The 27,044-nt window shown below is 36.8% G+C and overlaps 1 protein-coding gene and 1 long non-coding RNA gene across 3 annotated transcripts in view; one reads left to right on the top strand and one right to left on the bottom strand.

The window, feature by feature from the left end:
• The window catches only part of LOC143655853 (uncharacterized), a 131,311-nt gene that overhangs the window by 62,017 nt on the left and 42,250 nt on the right, over positions 1-27,044 (top strand). The gene's annotated exons all lie outside the window — the stretch shown is intronic.
• LOC143656488 (olfactory receptor 11G2-like) lies at positions 10,927-11,880 on the bottom strand. The gene has a single exon (XM_077128595.1). It carries the CDS (start codon positions 11,878-11,880, stop codon positions 10,927-10,929), a length of 954 nt encoding a protein of 317 aa, XP_076984710.1.

The following is a 27,044-nucleotide window of genomic DNA, read 5'->3' as shown; positions in this document are numbered from 1 at the left end:
GGTTTGTAAGCTGTCTCAAGTCTGGAAATTGATTAAGGGGCTGTGACTCTGTGTTTTTGTAATTCAGGATAGACTTCTGTTCACTTGACCTAGAACTCTTTTGTTTATACAACTCAAACAAGAATTTAGTAGACTTCCCATCTATTATACTTCTAGGTACCCCATGATTTATTAGCCAATGCCACAAATATCTGTGAGTCAGATTATTTTAACTCCTGCTTTGAGTTTGCTGTCTATTATAATAGTCATGTCCATCCGGTCTTTGGCAATGAACTGCTGCCACCTGCCTTCTGCCAGGTGGCAGAAAGAACTCAGGATCTGGTCATCCCCATAGTGTTTAAAGATTCCAGCTCAGTGACAGCAGTTCTCACAGTAATATCTGACCTACAGAGAAGTGCAATTACAGAGCTCTTCAGGGATGATGGTGCTAGTCTCACAAATTTATTTCTCACTGTTCTGGCAAAAGGTGCATCCTCCAGACATTCCTGGGGTGTAAGAGTAGGCTTTGCATGATAAATCCACTGTGACATTCGAATCTCTCTAAGACTCTGGGTCCCCTCATTGACATTATACCAAGGTAGTGCTGGCATTTCAACCTCAGATAATGTTAGCCACCTTTTGATCCATGTTTCAACCAACCATTCAAACAAACTGTTAATGTCTTTTCTAACCTCTCAAGCTATAACATTGAAAGCAGACTTTCTGCTTAGTGGGCCCATATCAATAAATTCAGCCTGATCCAGCCTTATATTCCTCCCACCATTATCCCACACCCTTAAAATCCATTACCACACATATTCCCCTGATTTCTGTCTAAGTAAATTGGAAAACCCACACAGTTCTTTTAGAGTAGAATGTACCTCCTCATGTGTGATACTTTGTAACTCACCTTTAGGGGCCTTTTGGGACTTTAGTCTAGTTATAAGTCTGGAAGAAATGAGGGCTGTTGGGGGTGGGTCATGAAAAGAGTTAGAAATATCTTCCAAACCATTTGCTTCAGTGCACTCATAAAAACTTCTACATCTGTCAGATGGTGCTTAAATTCCTCATTTGAAGGCTTAAGCCCATCCCTTTCACTCATTAATGTATCCAGTGTATCTAACAACATCCAGCCAACATCTCTATACCTCCTATTTTCATACAACTCTGTAAAGGTGTCAAAAACATTATCCCCCAGAGCCTGACTATGTACAAGCAGAGCATTAGAAGAATCAAATGGTGATATTTTGACTGTCTCTTTTACCAACTCACTCCATAGATTGGCCATGTCATTCTGATAATGGGGATCAGAGTCCTTAGTGCCTTTGAGTCCAGGCAGAGTAGAAAACCATTCATAAAAACCCATTTTTATGATTCTGTTTCTTAAGAACCACTCCTGGTACTAAGTTGTATTAGTTAGGGTTCTCTAGAGAAACAGAATCAACAGAAAATATTCATAAATAGAAAATTAATAAAAGTATCTCACATAACCATGGGAATGTAGAGTCCAAAATCTGTAAGGCAAGCTGTGAAGCTGATGATTCTAATGGAGGGTCTGGATGAACTCCACAGGAGAGGCTCACTGAATGAAGCAGGAAGAGAGCCTGTCTCTTCTGAATCCTCCTTAAAAGGCTTCCAGTGATTAGATTAAGCACCACTCCTTGCAGAAGACACTCCCCTTGGTTGATTACAAATGAAATCAGCTGTGAATACAGCCAACATAATCATCATTTAATTTTATGAAATGTAGTCATAGCAACAGACAGGCAAGCTCTTGCCCAACCAGACAAATGTATCCCCACTTGGCCAAGTTAACACATAAACCTGACCATGACCCAAGTCTTAATAGATGACCATCAAGAAGATTGCCTCTTGGAAATTGAGATATGGACATATCACAACAAACAAGTCCCTATCCAGTCCTTGTTTTGATAGACAGTCATAAATATCTAGGCATAGGGTATCTTTGGCCACATTCCCTGTCTTTCCAGAACAGATCTAACTGTAGATTTGTGTTACAATTGAGAGCCACACTGGAAAGCTATAGTTTCCCATTTTCCAGCTTATTTGAGTGTTCATATTTTCCACTTTCTGTGGAAAAGAAACAGAACAGCAATATCAGAGCCAGTGTGACTGCTTGGCATCCTGATGCACATTAGACCTGGACTTTTCCCTCCCCATTGGTCCAATATCTTTGGAACACATGGAGCTAAACTGCTTGGTGTTCCTGGGAAACATTTCCTGTGAGATGCCTTGATATACTTCCAGAGGGGTTTCCTGGACTTTTCCCAGACAAGTTCCAGGACAACACTCTGGAGTTGCCTATCCCCTTCATTAGCCCAATGTTTTGGAACCTTGGAGAGTAAGTTACCAGGTGTTCCTGGGACGTTTCTCTCTGGGAAATATATAAACCTATGCTCCTAAAGTGGGGCCTGCCCTACCTCAGAGAAGTCTAGGAAAATGTTCCCAGGAATACCTTCATCCTCTAATTTCTTGTTTTCTGAGGGCTAAAAATTGAGCTTGTTTTAGAAGAAAGGAAGCTTCATATTCAGACACAATGGGTCCTAAAATAGACTAAAGGATTATGGCCTAGAGAAGACACATTTCTCTTGGAAAATACTCAGTTCCCATAAGCATAGACCAGAGGTAAATCCTAGAATGACAAAATCAATACCTTGTTTTGTACAAAAATCTTTAGTTGAGAATGTTGCATTACAGAAGGTGGAATATCTCAGAAGGCACTTAAAGACAGAAGAAAGAAGGAAGCTCTCATGGAGGGGAGAGGATCTTTCTCAAAGATGTGAAGAAGGTCTCCATATACATAGAGGGAAGAATGAAAGTGAGCTAGAAGTGTCCCTCAAAGGGGAGAAAAAGAGAGTGGGGAAGGCTTGGGGAACTGAAGGAAGAGAGAGAGAAACATGGAAAGGCAGCAGCTTCATTTGGTTTCCATTGAACTCCTATATGACACATACAGAAGCCCCCATTTAGGTCTCAAGGGCAGTATCACTGGCCACTCTGAGTCTACGTGGTTGTGAATGGTGTGGAGATGGGTTCCTGTAATCTCCAAGTAGGGAGCCAGAGAATGGAGAGTACACCATAATATGTTCTGGGGGAGTCTGGTCAGAATTCCCATATTCCTAGAGACACAGAAACCAAGTGAGAAGGAAAGTGAAAGTACATAGCCCAGCATCCCAGTCAATAGCCATGACTCACCAGTCCACATGATTGGAGAGCAGAAGTGCCTCCTGGCTGGCACTCCAAAATACTTTCCTGGAAAGAGTTTCTAGATTCTTGGCTATACCATGAGAAAGAACTCAAAGGTATAGGACAGATCAAGCAAGCAGGCAGAATATTTTTTCAAAACATGCAAGAATGACATGCAGACACTCTTTCAAGGGGAGAGACATTTTTCTGAAGAGCAAATACAGATAGCTCAAAAGCACATGAAGAGATGCTCATTTTCATTAGCTATAAGGGAAATGCAGATTAAGGCTACCATGAGAAACCATAAGAATGGCTGCTATCAAACTAAAAGGAAACTATAAATTTTGGAGAGGATGTGGAGAAATTGGGAATCTTATGCTCTGCTGGTGGGAATGTATAATGTTACAGCCACTATGTAAGATTGGTGGTTCCTTAGAAAACTAAATATTGAGTTGCCCTATGACAAACAATAGCTCTACTTGATATATACCCAGAAGAGCTGAAAGCAGTGACACAAACAGATATTTGCACACCGATGTTCATAGCAGCACTATTCACAATCACCAAGAGATGGAAACAATTCAAATACACATCAACAGACAAGTGGATTAACAAAATGTGGTATATACATATGATGAAATATTATGCAGCGATAAGGTCAAGTGATGCCCTGAAGTACATGACAGGATGCATACAATCCTGTTTTAAGGGTTTTTTTTTACAGTTTTTTCATTACTTTTGTAATTTTTTTACCAGCTATTTTAATGCTTTCCCTTTCTTCTTCCTTTGTTGATGCCTAGTGCATGGATAACTCACTCATTTCAGTTATCTCAGGTGAGTTAACACACTAAGTTGGTTTTACGGCAAGGGGCTGTAAAAGCCAGGTGTTGTTTACCACCGTTTTTCTTATAGATCTTTCTCCTTGTGAGAAAGCCTGTCTGCTGTCTAGAATTTGCCCTCTGGTAATTAGTAGCCACTGCTCTAATTCTAACCCTGCCTTACTAGGACCCTGCTTTATCCCTGTGAATGGGGTCCATTCTGATGGGACACTGTACCATAATGACTGTTAAATATTCTGCATATCACAAGCACATCCATTACATAAAATGAGATAGCTGTTGGTTTGTCAATGTGATTTTTCTAACCTATATTTTGTTCAAGCCCCTGCAGTGATTTTTTTAACTTCTTGACTTGAAAAGGTTAGTTGGAATCATTGGACTGGTCTGTTTGCTTTCCATGAATAGTCCTACCTCATGGAAATACAGGTTTGTTAATTCATTAATTCATAATATCATCCATGTAAATACTCCTTTTCCTTTCTGTAGGTAATTTTGCAGCCCTTAACTTAAGCATCACTTTTTCAGGAAGGCTTCTCTAACTATGAAGACACAGGCTGAGTTCCCACTCCATACCTATTGAGTTGTGGTAGAGATTTATGTACTTTTCCTTTACAAAACTTATTAAAGTTTTTAATTTCACATTTGCTTATCTAGCTATTTTATTTATGGTCTAGGATTTACACCTGAATACAAGCTCCATAGTACTAGGTAGGATCCAATTAGCTCACCACTGTAGCCCAATTTATAGCATGTGGTTTGGTATATAGCAGGCACTCAAAAAATTCCTGTTCAATATATGAATAAAAGAAAGTGATAAATAAAGTTTACTAATTTGCATTTACAATGTTTTCTGTTTTGTCTTAAATATAGAGTATTTATGACAGAATTTAGAATTGGGGATTCATGTATTAGGCTAGGAGCTAATTAGTTTCCATCAAAATGAATACCAACTTGGCAATAATAGTAAATAAGATGACCAGTATGCTCTTTAACCCAGTAATTTCAACTCTGATATATATCAGCAGAAAGTCTTCTTATGTGACAATGGAAATATAGTCCAATAATATTTATGGGTAGTAGTTAGAAATCCATCCAGAAAGTATTGGCAGGCCATGCTTTCTCCTGAAAACTCAGAATTCAGTTGCTGTCTTGCCAGAAATCCTTGATGTTACTTGGCTTGGAGATGGATCTCTACCTCTGGTACATGGAGATCTTTGTTTCCTTCTTTATTCTCCTAACTGACTATATGCAATTTTCTTCTGCTTATATGGACTTCAATCATCTGTGAATGAGTCTACTTTGATATCATTTCTCTATGAATGTCCAATTTGCAAATGAGTTCCTACCCACAGTACAAGGGTTTGGGACTTGAACATGCTTTTATTGTGAACAGAAGTTAATCAATAACAGTGTATTATTTTGTACTACATTGGAAATTTTACAGTCAAACATTTTCTGTTTCCATAACTATGGCCCATTAAGAGGTAACTTTTAAAGATATTATTTACCTGGCAGAAGTTTAAATGCAATTTTATTGAGTTATATTCACACAACATAGAAGCCATATGAATTACATAATATCTGGTTCACAGTCTTATCACATAGTTGTATGTAATGCCCCATTATCAAATTTAGAACATTTTCATTAATCCAGAAAAGAAATACAATAAAAAAGAAAACCCTAATCATCCCATACTCCTTATCTCCCCATATTTTTGAAATGTAGTATTGGTGTGGTACATTTCTCACCATGGATTAAAAAGTATAGAATTTACTTTTAACTATAGTCCATAATCTCCAATGGTACATTTTCCCATGTACCTTTCTATTATTAACTCCTTATAATAGTGTCATACATCTTCTCTAGTTCATGAAAGACCTTATTAATATTTGTACCATTAAAATCAGGGACATTTTCCACCACAAGCCTTCTGTGTTATACATTCACAGGTTTTAACCTCTAACTTTCCTTCAGGTGATATACATGACTCTAAACTTCCCCTTTCCATCATAGACCATTCAGCAATGTCAATTATTTTCACAATAACATGCTGCCACTGTCCATTTCCAAATGCTTAAGTTCACCCTAGTTAAATATTCTGCATACATGAAGCAACCTTTCTCCACTCTTTAGCCTCATTTTATATCTTAGTAACCTATATTCTTGATTTTATATCTATAAATTTACATATAATTATATTACACATTATGTCTAAGAATTTACATATTATAAATATTTCACATTATACTTAGTTCATATCAGTGAGGTCATGCAATATTTGTCCATTTGTGTCTGGTTTATTTCACATGATATAATGTCCTCAAAGGTCATTCACATTGTCATGTGTTTCAGGACTTCTTTACTTCTTACTGCTGAATACTATTCCATCATATGTATATACCACATTTTGTTTATCCATTCGTCTGTTGATGGACACTTGGCTTGTTTTCCTTGTTTGTCAATTGTGAATAATGCTGCCATGAACATTGGTGTGCACATGTCTGCTTGCATTCCTGCTTTCAGATTTTATAGGTATATCCACAGAAATGGGATTGCTGTGTTTATACTTAGTTTCTTAAGGACTTGCCAAACTGTCCTTCATAGTGGCTGTACAATTTTACATTCCCACCAGCACTGAATAAATGTCCCAATTTCTCCATATCCTCTCCAACACTTGTTGGTGTCTCTTGACTTAATTAGCTGGTAGAATTTTATAGGTGTTTAATGGAACACAGGTACGGTCTACCTTTTAGCCTTACTTTGAGAAAGAAACACTCACAATGTTAATTCACAATAATCTCTCTCAATTCTGATCCTTACCTATTATATAGAGATATTTCCAAGGCTTTCATTTTTAGGAACTTGTCCCCCCTGACATTCTCAATAAGCTGTGGCTAGACCTTGCTACTCAAGGTGTTTTCAATTTCGGTTTCACCCAGAAATGATTAGAAGTGCAGGATCTCAGGCCACAACTATGCCTACTGATTGAGAATCTTTGCTTTGAAAAGATCCATAGGTGATTAATTTGCATACTAAACTTTGTGAAATGCTAGATTTACAGCTATTCTATGTCAAACATCAAAACACATAAATTCCCTAAATTTTGAGGTATAATTGTAGGGGAATAGAAATTTTTCACTTCTTACACTTTCAGTCTTTCATAAGGGGCTGCAACTGATCCAAAGATAATGAACTCCAGGCCATCACACAGGTTTTCAAATGCCATTAATGTGAAATCACAAGAATGAAGAGTTGTCCATATTTATTCTGGTAAAAGATTAGAAGGGTAATGCTGTGTTGGCACATTTGGAAATCTTCTGAGTTACTAGATTTCCTTATACCTAAGAGAAAATCTCTGTCTCACTATTAATGTTACCCCACTACAGAAACATGAAGATCATTGGTGCTACAACTGCTTTGTAGCAAAGCAAAGGGAATGGGAAGCTGGAAAGCAGTGGACTGAGGAGTAAATGAGAGGAAGTTGAGGTTGACTTCATTCTTTCTTGTCATCTTGATAAGAAGGAAAAATTTGATGCTGTATGGATTAATACATTCTAGGGATATGTATTTCCTTCTCAGAGGTATCTTGAGGTTCCACCTTTCCACCAACAGTCTACTCAAAGCATTCTAGGCCTTCCCTTTCAAGTTCCTGACAACTATTCCAGAATCTCCTCTTATCCATTTAGAAAGCCATTCTAACATGTTTGGTATTTGCAAACCACAGCAGCATCCCATTTTTCTAGTACCAAATTCTATTCTTGTAGAATAGCTGCTGGAATGTGATATTCCAGAAATGGAACAGCTTTTACAAAGGGGAATTTAGGATGAAAATTTACGGTTATAGGGCTGTGAAATTGTCCAAATTAAAGCAAGGCTATAGAAATGTCCAATCTATGGTATCCAGGTAGAGATACATTCTTTCAAGAAGGCTGATGACATAAAAGGTTTCTCTCTTGGCTGGAAAGGCACATCACAAAATCTGCTAGCTTTCTCCTCTGGCTTCTTCTTTCATTAAGTTCTGCCAGGGATGTTTTCCTTCCTCATTTCCAAAAGTGTTTGGCTGCTTGGGCTTTGTGGCTCTTTCCAGATTTTTTCCCTCTTAAAGGACTCCAACAATCAACCCCACATTGAATGGATGGAGACTCACTTCCATAGAAATTATCTAATCAAAATTTACCACCCACAATTGGGTGGGTCACATTTCCATGGATAACCAAAAAATTTCCATTCAGCAATGTGGAATGAGAATTAAAAGGCATGGCTTTTCTGGGGTCCACAAATCAAACCAGCATAGTGTGCTACATATAATACAAACTGTGTACCTAATAAATATCTCTTCCTTTAATTTCACACAGAAGTTCAAGCTTTAAACTGCAGTCAATATCATCCAATACCTGTATTCTGTTTTACCTTATTCCTAACCTAGTCTGTTTCATTCATATATCTAATTGAAATCTGATCTCTTTTTCAGCTTCTTCAACAGTTGCTGTATGGAGTAATGTTGACTTTCAGAGCTGTCGAACTTTAACTCTGAGTCTCAAGTGTCACACAGATAACCAAAGTTTCAAAGAACTACTTGATTATATGCAAAGAGCTCAGCATCTCAGCGTTTAGACTTAACCACTACAATTCAGGAATAGATGTGCCTGTCATAATGGCTTACAATCTAGGCACCTTTACAATAAGGCTTAGTGAAGACAGAATGAACTAATTTTGTTATAATCAACTTCCCACCAGTTACTCATTGCTTTTCTTAAAGAATGGTGCCAATTTGAGTGCTTAGCAATTGTTTTTTGTGGCTGGAAGATGAAAACAAAAGAGCAGCAATAAATTTATCAGACTTGGCAAGAGCATGCCCATATTTTGTGGCACATATACACCTTCCAGCTCTACAAATATCTTAGTGGGCACTTTGTGGAAGCACTGAGGTGAATGAAGACAGAGCTGTGTGAGATCGACTGGAAGACTCATTCTTTACACCTGACTGCTGAGTGCATACAGTATGGGGCATAGTTTCTAAAGGACATTGCTTTGAGAAACAAAGATCTGCAGCCTTTGTGCTCACTTTTATTGGCCCATTCTTAAGCTTGCTCCTCAAAGTTCCTTGTTTCTTCTTTTCCTATCAGGTTCTTTTTGTGTCCCAGACCAATTAAGGAAGCCTTTGGCAGTACTCTTTAGTCATCCTGTAGTCTTACCTTGTATAGAAGGTCCTTACCTCCACTATGCAAATTGACAACTAAAGGCAATTCTCCCAGCTCTTCCCAGTACAGGGATTTCCTCCATTTTTACACTCTAAGATATCATTTACAGGGGTGGTAGAGTAATGGCAGTCCATTTTTGCCTTACACCCATACCTTTAGACAACGCATCTGTGAAGAGAGCCTGAGGCTTTTCTCCTCTGTCTGTTGCTTTTATGAAACCTTTTCACCTCTCACCCTGAACCCATACATATGGTCTAAGGAAAAGCAGTTGGTGCAATAGAAACAGTTCTGTGTCTTTTGGATTTGCTTCTTAATATACCAAATAATTGGAATTTATTCTATCGAGTGATAATAACCTTAGTATTGGGTAGAATTTAAAGTGGGCATGAAAAGCTTACTTAATAAGTAATTCAGAGTATTACAGACACTGTACACCTCCTAACAATTAACATGATATTTTATTAAGCATCACAAATCTTATCCTTTATCCTCATATAATTAAGACAGATTAATGGAACTGAATTCATTAAACCCCATAAACAAAAGCAGCGTTGAAATTACCAGTACTTTGAAATCATCAGCACTTTTCATCTATCACTGAGGACAGATTGGATGAAATTCTAATTTGTTTCAATTTTATTTTTATATTGTCATTTTTCAGGTATTTGTTCAGGTATTTAATTTGTATTTCTTAAGTGAAGTAGAACAAGGACAACTACAGCCTTTTCAGAACTCACAGAAATCCTGCCTTTCAATCCCAGAAAGTATTCTAAACCCTGGTTTGTTATGAAAGGAAATGCAGTTACTCTTGCACATCACAATGTGGAAGAATGTTACTTCTCTAAGGCTATTAAACTAAAATATATAAATTGCATTGTATGTTTATTCCTTTACATTATGCTTTGGATATTTGTGTTGACAAAAAGCAGCCAGAGAACAAAATAAAATTCAAAAGAAAGCAGCAATGCTAATTAAAATGTCTAATTAAATAATTTTTAAAATATTCATAGAAGTAGCTAAGTCACTCACAGAATGTTAATGCTAAGTCCAATATTGAAGCACCCAATTCTTGGCTTTTCAGCAAAAGATACAATGTCCTAAAAAATGGTGGTTCTTTTTCTTTAGCTTTGTCTTCACCATACTGTAGGTAACTAGTGCAATTTAAAATTCTAATTCATATCTCATGATTTTTCTGAAAAATCACTTCCTATGAAGTTAAGGCTGTAGTTTGTTGTTCCTTGAAGATACTTAAAGACCGCTATTTTTTCTTGAATGTGGCAATATGAGAACACTTTAGCAAGGTGGAATTTTTTCAAACTTGAGTCTTCTTTTTTAGTCAGTATTTCCCAGTGTAGAACGATTGGCTTATAATGTTAATATACAAAGCAATCTATGACTCTATTATATGAGTATAAGTTGCTAAACAGCTCAAAATACAAAGCAGATGGCTGGTGTCTTTTTCCCAGAAAATGAACTCTACAGAAAGGGAATGGTTTCTCTTAAGACACATGTCACTTAGTTGATAAATATTCAATACAAATCTATTTCACAAGTAATACATCATTGAATAAATCCTGAGTATCTTGTGGTAAATGGTGTTTAGAATGACAATACGTTCTATTACAATAATGATAACAGCAATAATAATCACCCAAATTTTATTAGGGTAAGTTACACCTGAGAGATGGATGTCGGTTTTCATTTATATTCTGTGGGTGTCTTCTGCAGTCCTGAATATTTTCTTCAAGGCAGCCTTCATCTCCTTATTCCTAAGGCTATAAATTAGAGGATTACAGAGTGGTGTTACCACAGAATAAAACAAGGTCACAAATTTTTGTGTTTTTGCTGGGTGTCCTAATCCAGGGATAACGTATATCACCATAAGAGGGGCAAAAAACAGCACCACCACAGCCAGATGAGAAGCACAAGTGGAGAAAGCCTTGCGTTTGCTTGCAGCTGAGGGCATCCGAAGCACAGTCAGAATCACCAGAGCATAGGAGCAAAGGACAAAAAGAAAAGTGCCAGTCATTAAGATAGCATTGAAAGTAGAGTAAATGAACTTTGTGGTTGTATCTTCAGAACAGGACAGCATCATCAAAGGGACAGGATCACATATGAAATGATTGATGGTATTTGGGCCACAATAAGGCAACTGTGAAATTAGAACAACTGGAGTTAGGAAGAGGATGAACCCACATGACCATCCGAAGATAATGAGGCCAGTGTACAGCTCTTTAGTCATGATGCGTGGATAATGCAGGGGACGGCAGATGGCCAGGTACCTATCAAAGGCCATGATGCAAAGGTAGAAGCCCTCATCACACCCAAAAGAGAAGAAGAAATAGAACTGCATGAAACAACCCACAAAGGAGATGGACTTGCTTGTGGAGAGGAAGTTGGCCAACATGTTAGGGACAGTCGTGGAGACATAACACATTTCCAGGAAAGAGAAATTCCCCAGGAGGATGTACATGGGGGTGTGAAGGCGCCGGTCCCACCACACAGCACAGGCTATGGCTGCATTTCCCATCAGTGTCAGAGTGTAGGTTACTGAGAAGAGTCCGAAGAAGAGGAGCTGCATTTCTGGGCTTGAGGGAAAGCCCAGGAGGATAAAGTGGCTAACAGAGTTGGTAGTTTCTCTTCCAGATGCATTCATTAGCCTGGAAATAATGGAGATGACACCAGTTACCAATGTTTGATGGAGAATATGATTTTTTCCTAGAGACACAACATTTCTTTACCATTTGCTTACTGAAGCAGTAAACAATGAGTTTTCTCCTAAAGTAATGAAAAATGATTTCACAATGTGTTCCTGAAAAAATATTGTTTCATTATAATAAAATGCATGTAAATAATTAAAAAAATATTAGGGCAAGCATTAAATAAGCTTAGGGTCTTATACTGCACATAAGTGTTCAAATGTTTTCATTGTGAGCTCACTAATGTCTGTTCATGTATATCTTCATCTGTTTACCATGTAGGATATTTTATGAACACTTCAGCCTATGAGAATGTTCTGTCTAAAGAGTTATTCATAGCCTATTTATCTAATTGGTGAGAGTGATAAAAATAGAGGAAGTGCAAGTCACACTAAGATATTTGTCATTGTGGTAGAGAGCACAAACAATGTTCCTTTTTGCTCATGATGTTACAAAGTGATGATTAAAGGACACTCTTTGTCTCCAGGATATACTGTTTTTATAGGGCCAAATTCAACATGTCAGTATATAGAAAATGCTTCCTTATATCAAGCCAGCTGGATTCAACCCATCATATGTATAAAAACTTTGATTCAACCCTATATGAATATGTGAACTAAAGATGACACATATAAAGTGAACATAGAGTTCACTGACCTTAGGGAGAGCCACTGATCAAGTGACTGAACTGCTGACAGGACTAGACTTGGCCAATTTTGCTGCAAAAAAAGGTTGTAAATTCAAGGTTTCTATTCGTGTGTCAGTTTCTGTATAATTATTTTCATAGCTGTTTTCTATGCTTGGCATTTTTCTCACTTTTACAAATGCAAGAGACACTTTAAAATGCCATCCTAGGCATTTTCTATTTAAAACAAGCTAGAAACATCTTGCCCCACTCACTCCTTGCACCTCTCCTTAGTTTTTTATTGTTGAAACATAGTTAAGTTTTGCCATCTTATTCCCTTAAAACACAATTCTTTGCTACCACATTTGGCCTCTAAAGTAGAAAGAGTGCTATTTCACATTCTCATTGCCTCTGGGCTATGTAGATTTTGTCTTTCATGTCTACGTACAACTTGTCATTTCAGACTATTTGCAAGCCATATTGACCAAATCTTCTCTCAGATTATTAGAGGTTTCTGTTAGTTTGTTTTTGTCCTGGTGAATGAAGATTCTACCTTGATCTTCTCTGACTGTATAGTGCAATTCATAAAAAGCTTCCTTAGGATTTTTTTCTTGAATAATTCTGTGATTTTCTCAGCTGAGGTTGTGCTGTTGGTCTGGACACAGGAAACTATTATGATGGAGCAAAACTTGTCATTCCCAAACAATTCTAGAAATGAAAATAAAGTGCCTTCAAATTCAGGATATTTAAATTGCACTTTTATACAGATACTTAGTATAAAAATATTGATATAAATGAAGAGAGAAGAAGAATAAGAATATTAATGGTAATAAAAGAGCTAATTATTATGAATGTTCCAAAAATGAACTTACCGATGGGATGATCACAAATTATTCTGCTGAAATCTTTTTTGAAGAAAAATTCACTTAGTTAAAGAGGTCTTAATGGCTATCCAATTTCTTTGTAGCTTGTTTGGCAGATTTTTAAAACTCATTTTAAATTTTGGCTTTTACACTCTTTCTTATGTTCTAATTCCTCATGAACATCTCAGCTATCACCATTATTTTCTCTCACCATGGGATCCTAATCATGACATATAAAATCCATATCAATATCACCTTTTTTGAGTCTCTGTTAAGGTAATTTTAGGAGACACTAACTGTATAATGTCACTGTTTAAGGAAGACCCTATTAATTTGAAAAATAAAAAGAACCCATATGATGAATGGTCTTGTCATTTAGAGAAGAGCTATTTTACATCAAACCAAATCACATTACACTGGTGACACTGAGAGCAAGATATAGATTGAGGAGATAAGATATCAGTGGCTTCGGAGGTTCACCTTGTTTTTTCTATTGAAGAAGCAAAATAAAAAAAACAATATTTATAATAATTCTGGCAGCAATTTATGAACTACACATTTCACATGAAACTTCAGTCATTTTTGTAAACATTACTCAATAATATTTTAAAAGAATAAGGAAATTAAATGAATAAATTTCCCAAGACTCAGGAAAAAAAGATGAGTTTATATTCCATTACATGACTTTACTTCTAATTGAATATTTACATTGTCACATTAAGAAGAAAACTCTTTTTCAGTAAAACCATTTATGAAGAAACCCTGACATTTGTTGCAATATGATATTCAGTTTTAATTCATTCCTTGGATAAGTTCTGAGAATAACAGTGAGAGAGAGGAAGTACCACATTAACCCACATGATAAGAAGTCAGTTCAGGACTTCTGAAGAAATGGATGGCCAAGTTTATAACCTAACATTAATTTCCAAAGTGTGAATCTAAAAGATATTTTCTCCTCAGCTTTAAAGCTAATATTTATGGTCAAGATGAAAACCCAGGTGCAGTTATTGTATTTATTTATTTATTTGCATCATGTCTTTAGAGATTTGGGACTCACCCTTGATTGTTTGAAAAGTGTTCAACAGATGAGATTCTTTTTGGAATGTCAGTTCTTTACATTGATATTCCAAGCCTTGCCTTTCCTGGAGGAAAAATACACTTGCAGAACTGGATTTTTACTTTGTCTTGTGCTTCTAGGAACCTGGCATTTCCAAAGTTTCTTAGGAATAATTAAATAGTAATAGTAATAGAACTTGTTCCATCTGTTACAACAGGAAGATCTACCATCAGATCCCTTGTTTCACTTTTAAAATTAATACAAGAAATTAATACAGTTGTCCACCAATATTAGTTCCATTTTATTGCAGCATGTCAGTTGCACTTTTTTGAATGCAGTGAAAACAATGGCATTTTAAGTGCTACAGTAATATATGGTAATTCAACAAACATTTACTGATGCTAAAAAGACATTGGGGACAGAGTAGTAAAGACAATAAAAAATTACTGCCTAAAGCATTTCAGTTTAAACAGTGGGGCAATAGCCATAAACAACTCAAAGTGAAAAAGTGTGCTTTTTTTTCATTTGGGAGAATTGAGGCATGGCCATTGAATGGGACATCAAAGTTAGGGGTAGGCCCTGTAATTTTATTTTAAATATATTTGCTGAGACATATCCACATGTGCAGTTCAACCATGTTATACAATCAATGGCTCACAATATCATCAAATAGTTGTATATTCTTCACCATGATCATATAGAATTATACAGTCATCTTCAAGAATCATGTTCAACAATTTCAGATACTTCCCTCTAGCCAATCCAATACACCACAAACTAAAAAGGGATAGCTATATAATGCATAAGAAAAACCTTCAGGATAACGTCCCAACTCTGTTTGAAATCTCTCAGCCACTGAAACTTTATTTGGTCTCATTTCTCTCTTCCCCCTTTTGGTCAAGTGGCTTTCTCAGTCCAATGATTCTAGGTCCTGGCTCATCCTGGGAGTCCTGTCCCATGGTGTCAGGGAGATTTACATCTTTGGAAGTCATATTGCATGAGGGGAGAGAGGACAGTGAGTTCATGTGCCTATTGGCTTTGAGAAAGAAGCCACATCTGAGCAACAAAAAAGGTTATCTGGGGGGTGACTCATAGGCATAATTATAAGTAGGCTCAGCTTCTCCTTTGCAGGAATATGTTTCAAAGGGGTGAACCCCAAGATTGAGGGTTCAGCCTATTAAGTTGTTTGTTCCCACTGCACGTGAGAATATGTGGAATTTCCCGGATGGGGAAGTTTAATATTTCCTTCTTCTCCCAAGTCCACCACAGGGACTTTGCAAATACATTTTTATTCTCTCTTCAAATTACTCTGGGATATATAGGGGCATCACACTAACCTGGACAAACCAACAAGAATCTCACACCCTATGCAAGATTCCATGTATTATGGTATTTAAATAAACTAACCATATAAGTTAGATTAGATAATGTGCTACCCAAAATACACATTTTGCACCAAATAAACATCTTTCCCTTTGGTCTCACAGAGAAGTTGAAGTTTTAAAATATGAAGCATATAATCCTTTACCCTGTACTCTGATTAATTTAGTCCTATCCAGATCAACTTCATATCTCTAGTTGAAGTCTGATCACTTTTTCAATTTTTAAACAGTTCCTGTATGGGGTAATGCTGACTTTCATAGCTTCAGAGCTCTAACTCTGAGTCACATTACTACCCAAAGTTTCAGGGTATGGCCACATTATATGCAAATAGATCAGAATCTCAGAATTTAGGAACAACAGTTACAACTCTGGGATATCTGTGACTGCTATAAGATCTTACAATCTAGGACCCTTTACAATAGGCCTGATAACCCCTGCTCTTGACTTCAGTTCTCTAAGTTTGCATATTAGTCCATGCGTGAGGCTCAGTGATATATATGTTTTTGTTTCTGACTCATTTTACTCAACATACTGTCCTGAGGTTTCATTCACCTAGTTTCATGTCTTACAATTTCATTAGTTCTTGCAGCTGCCTAGCAGTCTGTTGTATGTATGCACCACTGTTCCTTCTTCCAACTGTCAATCATTGTACACTCAGTCCACCTCTTTCAATCCATTGTGAATAGTGAACACTGCTGCCATGAACACCAGCATGCAAATATCCATTTGTGTCCCCACACCATTCCTGTAGGTATATACCTAACAATGGGTTGCAAGATCCCTTAGCGTCCTGTGGAACCACCACACTGCCCTCCAGAGGGGCTATACCTCTCAGCTTCCCTGTCAACAGTGAATAGGTACATCTCTGTTCTAGTTTGCTAGCTGCCCAAATGTAATATACCAGAAATGGAATGACTTTTAAAAAGAAGAATTTAATAAGTTGCAAGTTTACACTTCTAAGACCAATTAAAGTCTGTCTATAGAAACATCCAATTTAAGGCACCCAGGGAAAGATACCTTGGTTCAAGAAGGCCAATGACAATTAGGGTTTCTGTCTTGGATAGAAGGGCACATGGTGATGTCTGCTAGCTTTCTCTTCCAGTTTCTTATTTCATGAAGTTCCCTGGGGGTGTTTTCCTTCTTCACCTCCAAAAGTCTCTGGCTGGTGGACACTGTAGTTCTCTCCTCATTCTGTCATGGTTCTGTGGCTTTCTCCTCATTCTCAAAAGGAACTCTCTCCAAAATGTCTCCTCTTTTACAGGATTCCAGTAAACTAATCAAGACACACATAGAGTGGGTGGAGACCCACTCCATCTAATCAAGCTTAATACCTACAATTGATTGAGTCACATCTCCATGGAGATAACCTAATCAAGTTTCTAACCTATACTACTGAATAGGGATTAGAAGAAACGTGCGCTACCACAAGATTGATTAGGATTAAAACATGGTTTTTCTAGAGTACATAAATCCTTTCAAATTGGCACAAGCTCTTTCTCCACATTTTCTCTAGCATTTGTTTTTCTATTTTCTTTTTTTAAATTTTTTGTTTTGGAATCTAACATGAATCTCCCACATAGCAGGTGAACATTCTACCATGGAAACACCCAGTCACCCTATTCTCTGTTCATTTTTAAACATTTTTATTTGCAAATCATACAATAGTCATGCCTTCACCACCATAATCTATACAAAGACATTTCCTTTTCTTCTGCATAGAATATATACCCCTGCATATCCCCAGCTTGTTAACATTTAGTTTAAGCAAAATGCTTTTGTTACATTCAGTGGGAGCATTTGACAATGTCAATGCTACTGTTGGCTATAGACCCTAGCTTGCATTGACTGTATTTTTTCCTATATGTCATCCCATTTTGAACACCCTGCAATGTTGTCATTCGTTTTCTCTCATGCAGAAACATCTTTATATTTGCACTTTGATTCCCCATCACTGTCTGCTCTAGACATTTGTAAGTTTTACCATATCAGTCTTTATCTTCTATCTTTTCTTCTGATATCATATGCGCACCTAACCCTTCTCCCTCAACCATTCTCAAATTCAGGTTCATTCTGCATACTTATATTTTTGTGCTACCATCAGATAGTCTTCTGCTATCCATTTCTGTATTTTTACAATCAGACCAGTTGTACATTCTGTATTTCTTCAGCACCAAATGCACAATTTCTACCCTCTTTCTATCTCAGAATAACCTGTTTAAATAACATTTTTTTAAGTTTAGTGTCAAAGTTCACTCATTAATGTTACATTAAATTTTTGAGACCATTGAATATTCATCCTCTTGTCTCTGGCTAATTTCACTCAGCATAATATCCTTAAGTTTCATCCACACTTTTACATGCTTCATGACTTTATTCTGTCTTGCAGCTGTATAATATTCCATGATGTATATTCATATAAAAAACACAGCTTGTTTAGTTGCTCATCTATTAATGGGCATTTGGGCTGTTTCTTCTCTTGCCAATCATAAATAATGCTACTAGAAACATCAGTGTGCAAATGTTCATGTGTGGCCTTGCCTTCAGTTCCTCTTAATATATACCTAGTAATGGAATTGCTGGATCATATGGCAATTCTGTACTTAGTTTCCTGAGGAACCACCAAACTGCCTTCCAGATCAGTTGCGTGTTTGCATTCCAATCAGAAGATGATATGTGTGCCTCTTTCTCCACATCCTTTCCAGTACTTGCTTTCTTTTTTTTATGATGGCCATTATAGTGGGTGTCAGATGACATCAATTGTGGTTTTGATTTGCATTTCCCCTAATAGCCAGTGAAGTTGAGCATTTTTTCATCTGCCTTTTAGCCATTTGTAGTTACTCTTCTGAAAAGTTTCTGTTCATGTCTTTTGCCCATTTTTTTTGGCTTCAGATACAAGTTTACAGTTCTAAACTCAAGAAAATATCCATAGTAAGGCATTCAGGGAAACATACCTCAATTCAATAATGGCTGATGATTCTGGAACATCTCTGAGAGCTGGAAAGGCATGTGACTGGTGTCTGCTGGTCCCTTGTTCCTGGGCACTGTTCTTTCGACCTCTGTTCCTGTGGGGGTTCCTCACTTTGCTTCTCTGGGACACCATTCATCTCTTGGCTTTACTTGGCTCTCTCCAGGTTCCAGCTTGCTTAACATCTCATCAAAGATCCACAACAACATCTGCTGGGCTCCAAGCATCTTCAAACATTCATGTTTCTGTTTTCTGAAGAAACTGATGTCCAAGAGTCTACATGTGCTCTCTCTGTCTTCTCTGCTCTCTCCAATATGATTCCTGTTTTGTAGGACTGTAGTAAGCTAATCAAGACCCACCTGGAGTAGGTGGAGTCACATCTTCATCTAACCAAAAGGTTACACCACAATTGGGTGTGTCGCATTGTGGTGGTGATAATGTAATGATAAGTTTCCACCCTACAATATTGAACCAGAATTACAAGAAACAGCTTCTCCCACAAGTTTGGATCAGGATCAAAGCATGGCTTTTCTGGCATAAATAATATATTTGAACTGGCACATGGTTACATTTGTCTTATTATATATTTTGATGATTTAAAATTGTATTATTTGTCTTTTGCTTAAGTATCTGTGGGCAGTTTACATATATTCTGCATAGAAGGCAAGAGTCCTTGATGCTTGATACACATGCACATGCACACACATATGCAGAGAGAGAGGGAGTGAGAGTTGGGAAAGACAGAGAGAGAGAAAGTTTGATACTTCTCCAGGATGTTTTCCCTATACACTTCTTATCTCTCATGATAAAAAAAAAAAATTGCAACCTTGGTGAAATCCAATTTATCTTTTTTTTCAGTGTTTTAAAAATATTTTTACTGAAAATATTCATATACATACAGTCCAACAATCATGGCTGTTCTGTTCCAGTTGGGTTGGCTTGACTGCTTTACCAATGTTTACTTCTCCATAGATTACAGGGCTTAATTCTGAATATACAGTTCTATTCCATTGGTCAATATGTCTGTCTTAATGCCATATGATGCTGTTCTGACTATTGTAGCTTTGTAATATGCTTTAAATTCAGGTAGTATGAGACCTCCAACTTCTTTTTTCTTTGTTAAGATTTATCAGCTAAGGCCACGGTGGCTCAGCAGGCAAGAATGCTTGCCTGCCATGCCAGAGGACCCAGGTTCATTTCCTGGTGCCTGCCCATGTAAAAAATATATATATATATATATATATATATATATATATATATTTATCAGCTATTTGGGGCACTATGCACTTCCAAATAAATTTAGTTTTTTTTTTCTATTTTTCAAAGAAAGTTTTTGGGATTTTAATTTGTATTGCATTGAATCTATAAATCAATTTGGGTAGAATCGCTATCTTAACTATATTTAGTCTTCCAATCCATGAACACAGTATGGTTTCCATTTATTTAGGTCTTCCATGATTTCTTTTGGCAAGGTCTTGAAGTTTTCTGTGTATGGTCTTTTGAATCCTTAGTTAAATTTATTCCTACATGTTTTATTCATTTGGTTGCTATTGTAAATGAAAATTTGATTTCCTCCTCAGATTTCATGGCACTAGTGTATAGAAAAACTGCTGGTTTTGCATGTTGTTCTTCTGCCCTACCATTTTGCTGTACTCATTTATTAGCTTTAGTAGCTTTGATGTAGATTTTTCAGGATTTTTTTTACATATAGTATCATACCTTCTGCAAACAGTGGGAGTTTTAACTCTTCCTTTCTAATTTGGGTGCCTTTTATTTCTTTTTCTTGTCTAATTGTTCTGGCTAAAACTTCCATCACAGTGTTGATTGATAATGGTGACAGTGGGCTCCCTTGCTTTGTTCCTGATCTTAGAGGGAAAGGTTTCAGTCTTTTCCCATTGAGGATGATGCTAACTGTGGGTTTTTCATATATTCCCTTTATTATGTTGAGGAAGTTCCCTTCTGTTCCTATCCTTTGAAGCATTTTCATCAAGAAAAGATACTGAATTTTGTCAAATGTCTTTTTTGCATCAATCAACATGATCATGTGGTTTTTTGGCTTTGATTTATTGATATGGTGTGTTTCATTAATTGATATTCTTGTGTTGAACCTGCCTTGCATATGTGGAATAAATCCTATGTGGTCTTGTTTATAATTGTTTTAATTTGCTGCTATATTCCATCTGCATGTATTTTTTTGAGGATTTTTCCATCTATATTCATTAAAGAGATTGTTCTGTAATTTTCCTTTCTTATAGTGTGGTTGTCTGGCTTTGGTATTAGGTTGATGTTGGCTTCATAGAATGAGTTAGGTAGTTTTCCATTCTCTTCAATTTTTTTGAAGTAGCAGAATTGGTACAAATTCTTCCTTGAATGCTTGGTAGAATTCACATGTGAAGCCATTTGGTCCTGGACTTTCTTTTTGGGGAGCTTCTTGATGACATAGTCAATCTCTTTATCTGTGATTGCTTTGCTGAGGACATCAATTTCTTCTATAGTCAATGTTGGTCATTCATACCTTTCTAGGAACTTATCCATTTCCTCTACACTGTCTTGTTTATTACCATAAAGTTGCTTCTAATATCCTCTTACTACCTCCTTTGTTTCTGTAGTGCCAATGGGTATTCCCCTCTTCTATTCTGACTTTGATTATTTATAGTCTCCCTTTGTATTTTTGTATGCTTAACTAAGGTTCTATCAATTTTACTGATTTTCTCAAAGAACCACCTTCTGGTTTTGTTGCTTTTCTCTATTGTTTTCATATTCTCAGTTTCTTTTATTTCTGCTCTATTATTTGTTCTTTCCTATTGTTTGCTTTGGGGATTGTGCCAGTTTGAAAGGATGTATGTACCATAGAAAAGCCATGTTTTATTCAAAATCCTATTTCATAAAGATAGAATAATCCCTATTCAATACTGTATGTTTGAAACTGTAGTAATATCATCTCCCTGAAGATATGATTTAATCAAGTGTGGTTGTTAAGCTGGAGTAAGTGAGACATGTCTACACCCATTTGGGTAGGTCTTGATAAGTTCCTGGAGTCCTATAAAAGGGGAAACATTTTGGAGAATGAAGGAGATTCAGAGAGAGCAGAGAATACTGCAGTACCATGAAGCAGAGAGTGCATCAGCCAATGTTTTGGAGATGAAGAAGGAAGACATATCTTGGGGAGGTTCATGAAACAGGAAGCCAGGAGAGAAAGCTAGCTGATGATGCTGTGCTCACCATGTGCCCTTCCAGCTGAGGGAGATAAATCATGACTGTGTTTACCATGTGCCTTCTTGGATGAGAGAGAGACCCTGAACTTCATTGGTCATCTTGAACCAAGGAATCTTTCCCTGGATACCTTCGATTGGACATTTCTATTGACTTGCTTTAAATGGAACCTTATCTCAGCCTTAGAACTTTAAACTAGTAACTTATTAAATTTACCTTTTTAAAATCCATTCCGTTTCTAGTATATTGTATTCAGGCAGGTAGCAAACTAGAACAGGGATGGTTTGCAATTCTTTTTCTAGTTCTCCCAGGTTAGCAATTACTTCTTTGACTTTTGCACTTTCTTCTGTTAATATATGCATTTACAGAATTAAATTTCCAACTCAGTACCACCTTCACAGCATCCCATAAATTTTGATATGTTGTGTTTTCATTTTCATTTACCTCTAGATATTTATTGATTTTCTTGGACTCTCTTCCTATACCCAATGGTTTTTTAGAGTGTGTTCTGTAGCCTCCATATATTTGTGAATTTTCCAGTCCTTTGCCTGTCATTGACTTCCAACTTCATTATATTAAGATCTGTGAAAGTATTTTGCATAATTTCAATGTTTTTAAATTTATGGAGACTTGCTTAGTGGCCTATCATATAGTCTGTCCTTGAGAATGATCCATGAGCACTTGACAAAGTGTATTCTGCTCCTGTTGTGTGTAGTGTTCTCCAAATGTCTTTAAGCTTAATTCTTTTGATGTATGATTCAAAATCTCTGTTACCTTATTCTCTGTCTACAAGTTGTATCTCTTGATGAGAACAGGAATTTGAGGTTTCCAACTCTTATGTTAGAGGTGCCTGTTTCTCACTCATTGCTGTCAAAGTTTTCCTCATGTATGTTGGAGCACTCTTGGTTGGTGCATAAATGTTTATGATTGCTATGTCTTTTTGCTCAATTGTTCCTTTTTATTAACACAAAATATCCTTCTTTGTCCCTTGTAATTGTTTTACATTTGAAGTCTAATTTGTTGTATAGTAGTATAGACACCCCTTCTCTTTTCTGTTTCTTGTTTACATGAAATATCTTTTTCCAAATTTTCATTTTCACCAGTTTGTCCTTGGGTCTAAAATGAGTCTGAATAGACAGCATATAGATGAATCCTGTTTTTTTAAATCCATTTGTCCAGTCTATGTCTTTTGATCAGGAATTTAATCCATTTACATTTAATATTATTAGTGTAAAGGTACTACATTCTTCAGCCATTTTGTCTTTTGGATTTTGTGTGTTGTATCTATTTTTTTTCTCCTTTTATCTATCCTGATAATCTTCATTTCTATTCTCTTCTCCAAACTTCTCATTTTTTGTGCTTCCTTTAGCATTTCTTGTAGAGGTGCTCTCTTTGTCACAAATTGTTTCAGTGATTTTCTGAAAATATTTTAATCTCCCCTTCATTTGTAAAGGAGTGTGTTGATGGGTTTTAAATTCTTGGTGGCAGTTTTTCTTGTCCAGAATCTTAAATATATCCTACCACTGCCTTTTTGCCTCCATGGTTTCTGCTGAGAAATTTGCACATGGTCTTATTGTGCTTACCTTGTTTGTGATGGTTTATTTTTCCCTTGATGCTTTTTTCATGTTACGCAAGATGGCATCATAGTGAGTTGTGGAATTTAGTTCATCCTCCAGAACAGTGTAAATAGACAAGAACTGTATAGAACACTACTGGGAGCCATCAGTGACTGGATACACATCACACACTGGTCTGGAATAGGTGTACAGCCATGATCCCACCTCAAACTGTAAGTTTCCCAAAACACAGAGGCAACCCCCCCAATGGGCATGGGAGGCTGAATCCCTGAGCAGAATGGAAGCAGACTTTACTAATATCAAGGAGTTAGCTCAATCATGCACCAATGGCAGAATTAACAAATTCTGATTACTGAATATAGGCCTTCAGCACAGGTACACCGGGGTAAGCACTAATGTAACCAGCAGTTGTTTGCCAAAGCAGTGAAGCTGAGCAGCTGACAGAAATAAAATAAAAAACAGAGGCATTTTGAGCAACACCACAAAATATTGGAAAAGGGCTGGACCACAAAAAAAGGGGGCTTATAGTCCCAGGGGACATATAGTGCCATGTAACAACTTCAGCTCTTGACTGACAAACCCCTGGGAGTGACAGTCTGACTCTGAAAAGGCTTTTTTTTTTTTACTTCTTAACAGCTGATTAGATAGAACTTTGAGTAATCTCAAGATCAGAACTGCTCCAGGTAAGGACTAAATTAATACATGTCTGAGAGACAAATTAAATAGTCAGATGGATTGGGACAATCCTCTGAAGGGTTTATTTTGCCCTAGAAAATAGGGGTGAGGCCCAGTTCATGCAGCTGCCCTCCTTCAGGAACTTCAGGCCCTAGGCAGCTTGAAAACAGAAGCAATCAGGATCCACATACTACCTGAACCCCAGTCTCAACCATGACCCTAGCAGGCAGAGGTTGCTGAAATTAAAGATAGTGCCTAACTTTATACTGATAGGAAGCCGTGGGCAGACAAGTGCCACAGGCTGGGAAGGCTAGAAAAATCTCAGAGACTGTAGGTTTCATAGAAAGTATAAGATCTGCTGGATCTCACCCACAAGGAAACTTGATATTGGCTTGTCTCTCCTGTCATGGGCTTGTCCCATCTGAGAAAATCTGTCTGGGGTTGGTAATATCTGAGGAGACACTACTTAGACAAAGGCTCCCTATAGGCAGGGCAAGAAAGAGAAAAAAAACTGAAAAATTTTGATCAGTTAAACAGAACCTATGCTAGAAGTCTAGAACAAGTTGAACAGAATGCCAAAGAACAGGTAGAATACCAAGCCATTCAACCAGAAAACCGTAGGTAAAGAGTGAAAACAACCTCCAGAATAAACTAATTAAAAGAATCAAATGCCTAAATGCCAGGAAAAAACAATGTGGTACTAGGAAAATTGAAGCTATGGCCAAGTCAAAGGAACAAACCAACATTTCAAGTGAGGTACAGGAATTGAAACTGTTTCAGGATTTTCAAACAGACGGGAAAAATCTCATGAAAAATAAAATCAGTGCATTGTGTTAGGATATAATGAAGATGTTGTGAAAACATAAGGAAGAATGCAAATGTTTGGGGAAAAAATAAATTGCAGACCTATGGGAATGAAAGACACAACAGAAGAGATGAATAAAAGTAGAGAACTAAAACAATAGATTTGAAAAGGCAGAAGAAAGTATTAGGGAACTAGAGAGCATGATATCTGAAATCCAACACAGAAAAAAAATATATAGGGTAAAAAGAATGAATAGGCAGGGTCTCAGGGAATGAGATGACAATATGAAGCATGTAAGTATATGTATTATGGGTGTTGCATAAGGAAAAGAGAAGTGGAAAAGAGCAGAAAAAATAATGGAGGAAATAATCCCTGAAAATTTCCCATGCCTTATGAAAGACATAAAATTTAAGGTCCAAGAAGTGAAGCATATGCCAAAGAAATAGATCCAAATAGACCTACTCCAAGACATTTACTAATCAGATTGTCAAATGTCAAAGTTAAAGAGAGGATTTTGAAAGTATCAAGATAAAAGCAACCCATCACACACAAGGAAATGTCAATAAGACTGTGTGGATTTCTGAACAGAAACCATGGAGGTGAGAAGGCAGTCACACTCACCTTTAACATAGTGTTCATATTTTAGGTTTGTCTTAAGTCAAAGTAGTATATATCTAACTTAGAATACTTTGGAAACTGCTGACAGTTTGATAAGTTGAAGTAACTGCCTATTGTATGTGAATGGGGATAAGCCTCAAAAAATTCCTATCTTTGTGGAACGTTATGATGAAAAAGCCTTTGGTGCATAATTTGCCCCACTTCTTCTACCCCCAGGAACACATGTAGTCTTTAGAACAGTTGTTTGTGAATTCTTTCCCTTGTTTAGTTCTCTCTAAAATGCTTTCTTCTTTTTAAAATTAAAATTTCTATTAGAGTTGTGGCTTAACAGAATAATGATGCATGGATTACCATAAGCCACCTCACCAACAACATTTGGATTGGTGTGAAAAATTTGTTACAATTGATTATAAGAAATTTTTAAAATTATGCTACTTTTAAGAGTGGCTATATTTGTTACAATTGATGAAAGGTTATTAAAAAAGTACAAAAAGTATTGCTTGTAATTTACATAAGGTTATTTCCCCTCTAAATTTCTGGCCTGTTACTGTTATAACTTCGAAGTATGTATTTGTTTTATTATGTCTCTACCCATATACGGGATAAATGGAGTGTCATTCACAAGGTTTTTGCAATCACAGGGTCATGTATTAAATGTTATATAGCTATACCATCATTATCAAAGTTCAAGACTACTGTAATACAGTTAAACAGTTTCAGATACTTTCATCTGGTTATTCTAATACACCAGAAAATAAAGAGAAACATTGCTACGATTAGTGGTCCTAATAATTTGTGAAATCCTAATTTCTTGATTATACCTTGTGGTGGTTAGGTTCAGGAGTCAACTTTGCCAGTTGAAATGCCTAATTATATTGTTGTGGACCTGAGCCAATAGCATATGAATTTCATCTGTCGCTGATCACATCTGCCATTGGCTAGGGAGAGTGCCTGCTGCAATGAAAGATGTTTGATTTTAGTTGGCTGGATGCTTAAATAAGAGAGGTTAATGCAGCATGGCCCAAGCAGCTTGGCATACCTCATCTTAGCACTTGCAGCTCAGCCCAGGCCTTTGGAGATGTAGAAAGGAAGCACCTCAGGGAAAACTGTTAGAAGCCTGGAAAGAAGGCCAGCAGAAATCACCCTGTGGCTTCCTGTGTAAGAGAGAACCTCCCAAGAAAGTTAGCAGCCTTTCTTCTGAAGAACTATACATTTTAAATAAATAAATCCTCTTCTATTAAAAGCCAATCTGTCTCTGATGTGTTGCATTCTGACAGCTTTGGCAAACTATAACACACCTCCACCATCCCATTTCATCATTCTGTCAATCTTTGGGTATA

This window comes from Tamandua tetradactyla, chromosome 14 (assembly GCF_023851605.1).
Source record: "Tamandua tetradactyla isolate mTamTet1 chromosome 14, mTamTet1.pri, whole genome shotgun sequence".
In the NCBI taxonomy this organism is placed as follows: domain Eukaryota; kingdom Metazoa; phylum Chordata; class Mammalia; order Pilosa; family Myrmecophagidae; genus Tamandua; species Tamandua tetradactyla.
The sequence above is the reverse complement of the archived record's forward strand: the minus strand, read 5'-3'. Positions and strand labels throughout refer to the sequence as shown.

Bases quoted from the DNA above. Each gene is read 5' to 3' on its own strand.
- LOC143656488 (XM_077128595.1), bottom strand. From the start codon at position 11,880: ATGAATGCATCTGGAAGAGAAACTACCAACTCTGTTAGCCACTTTATC.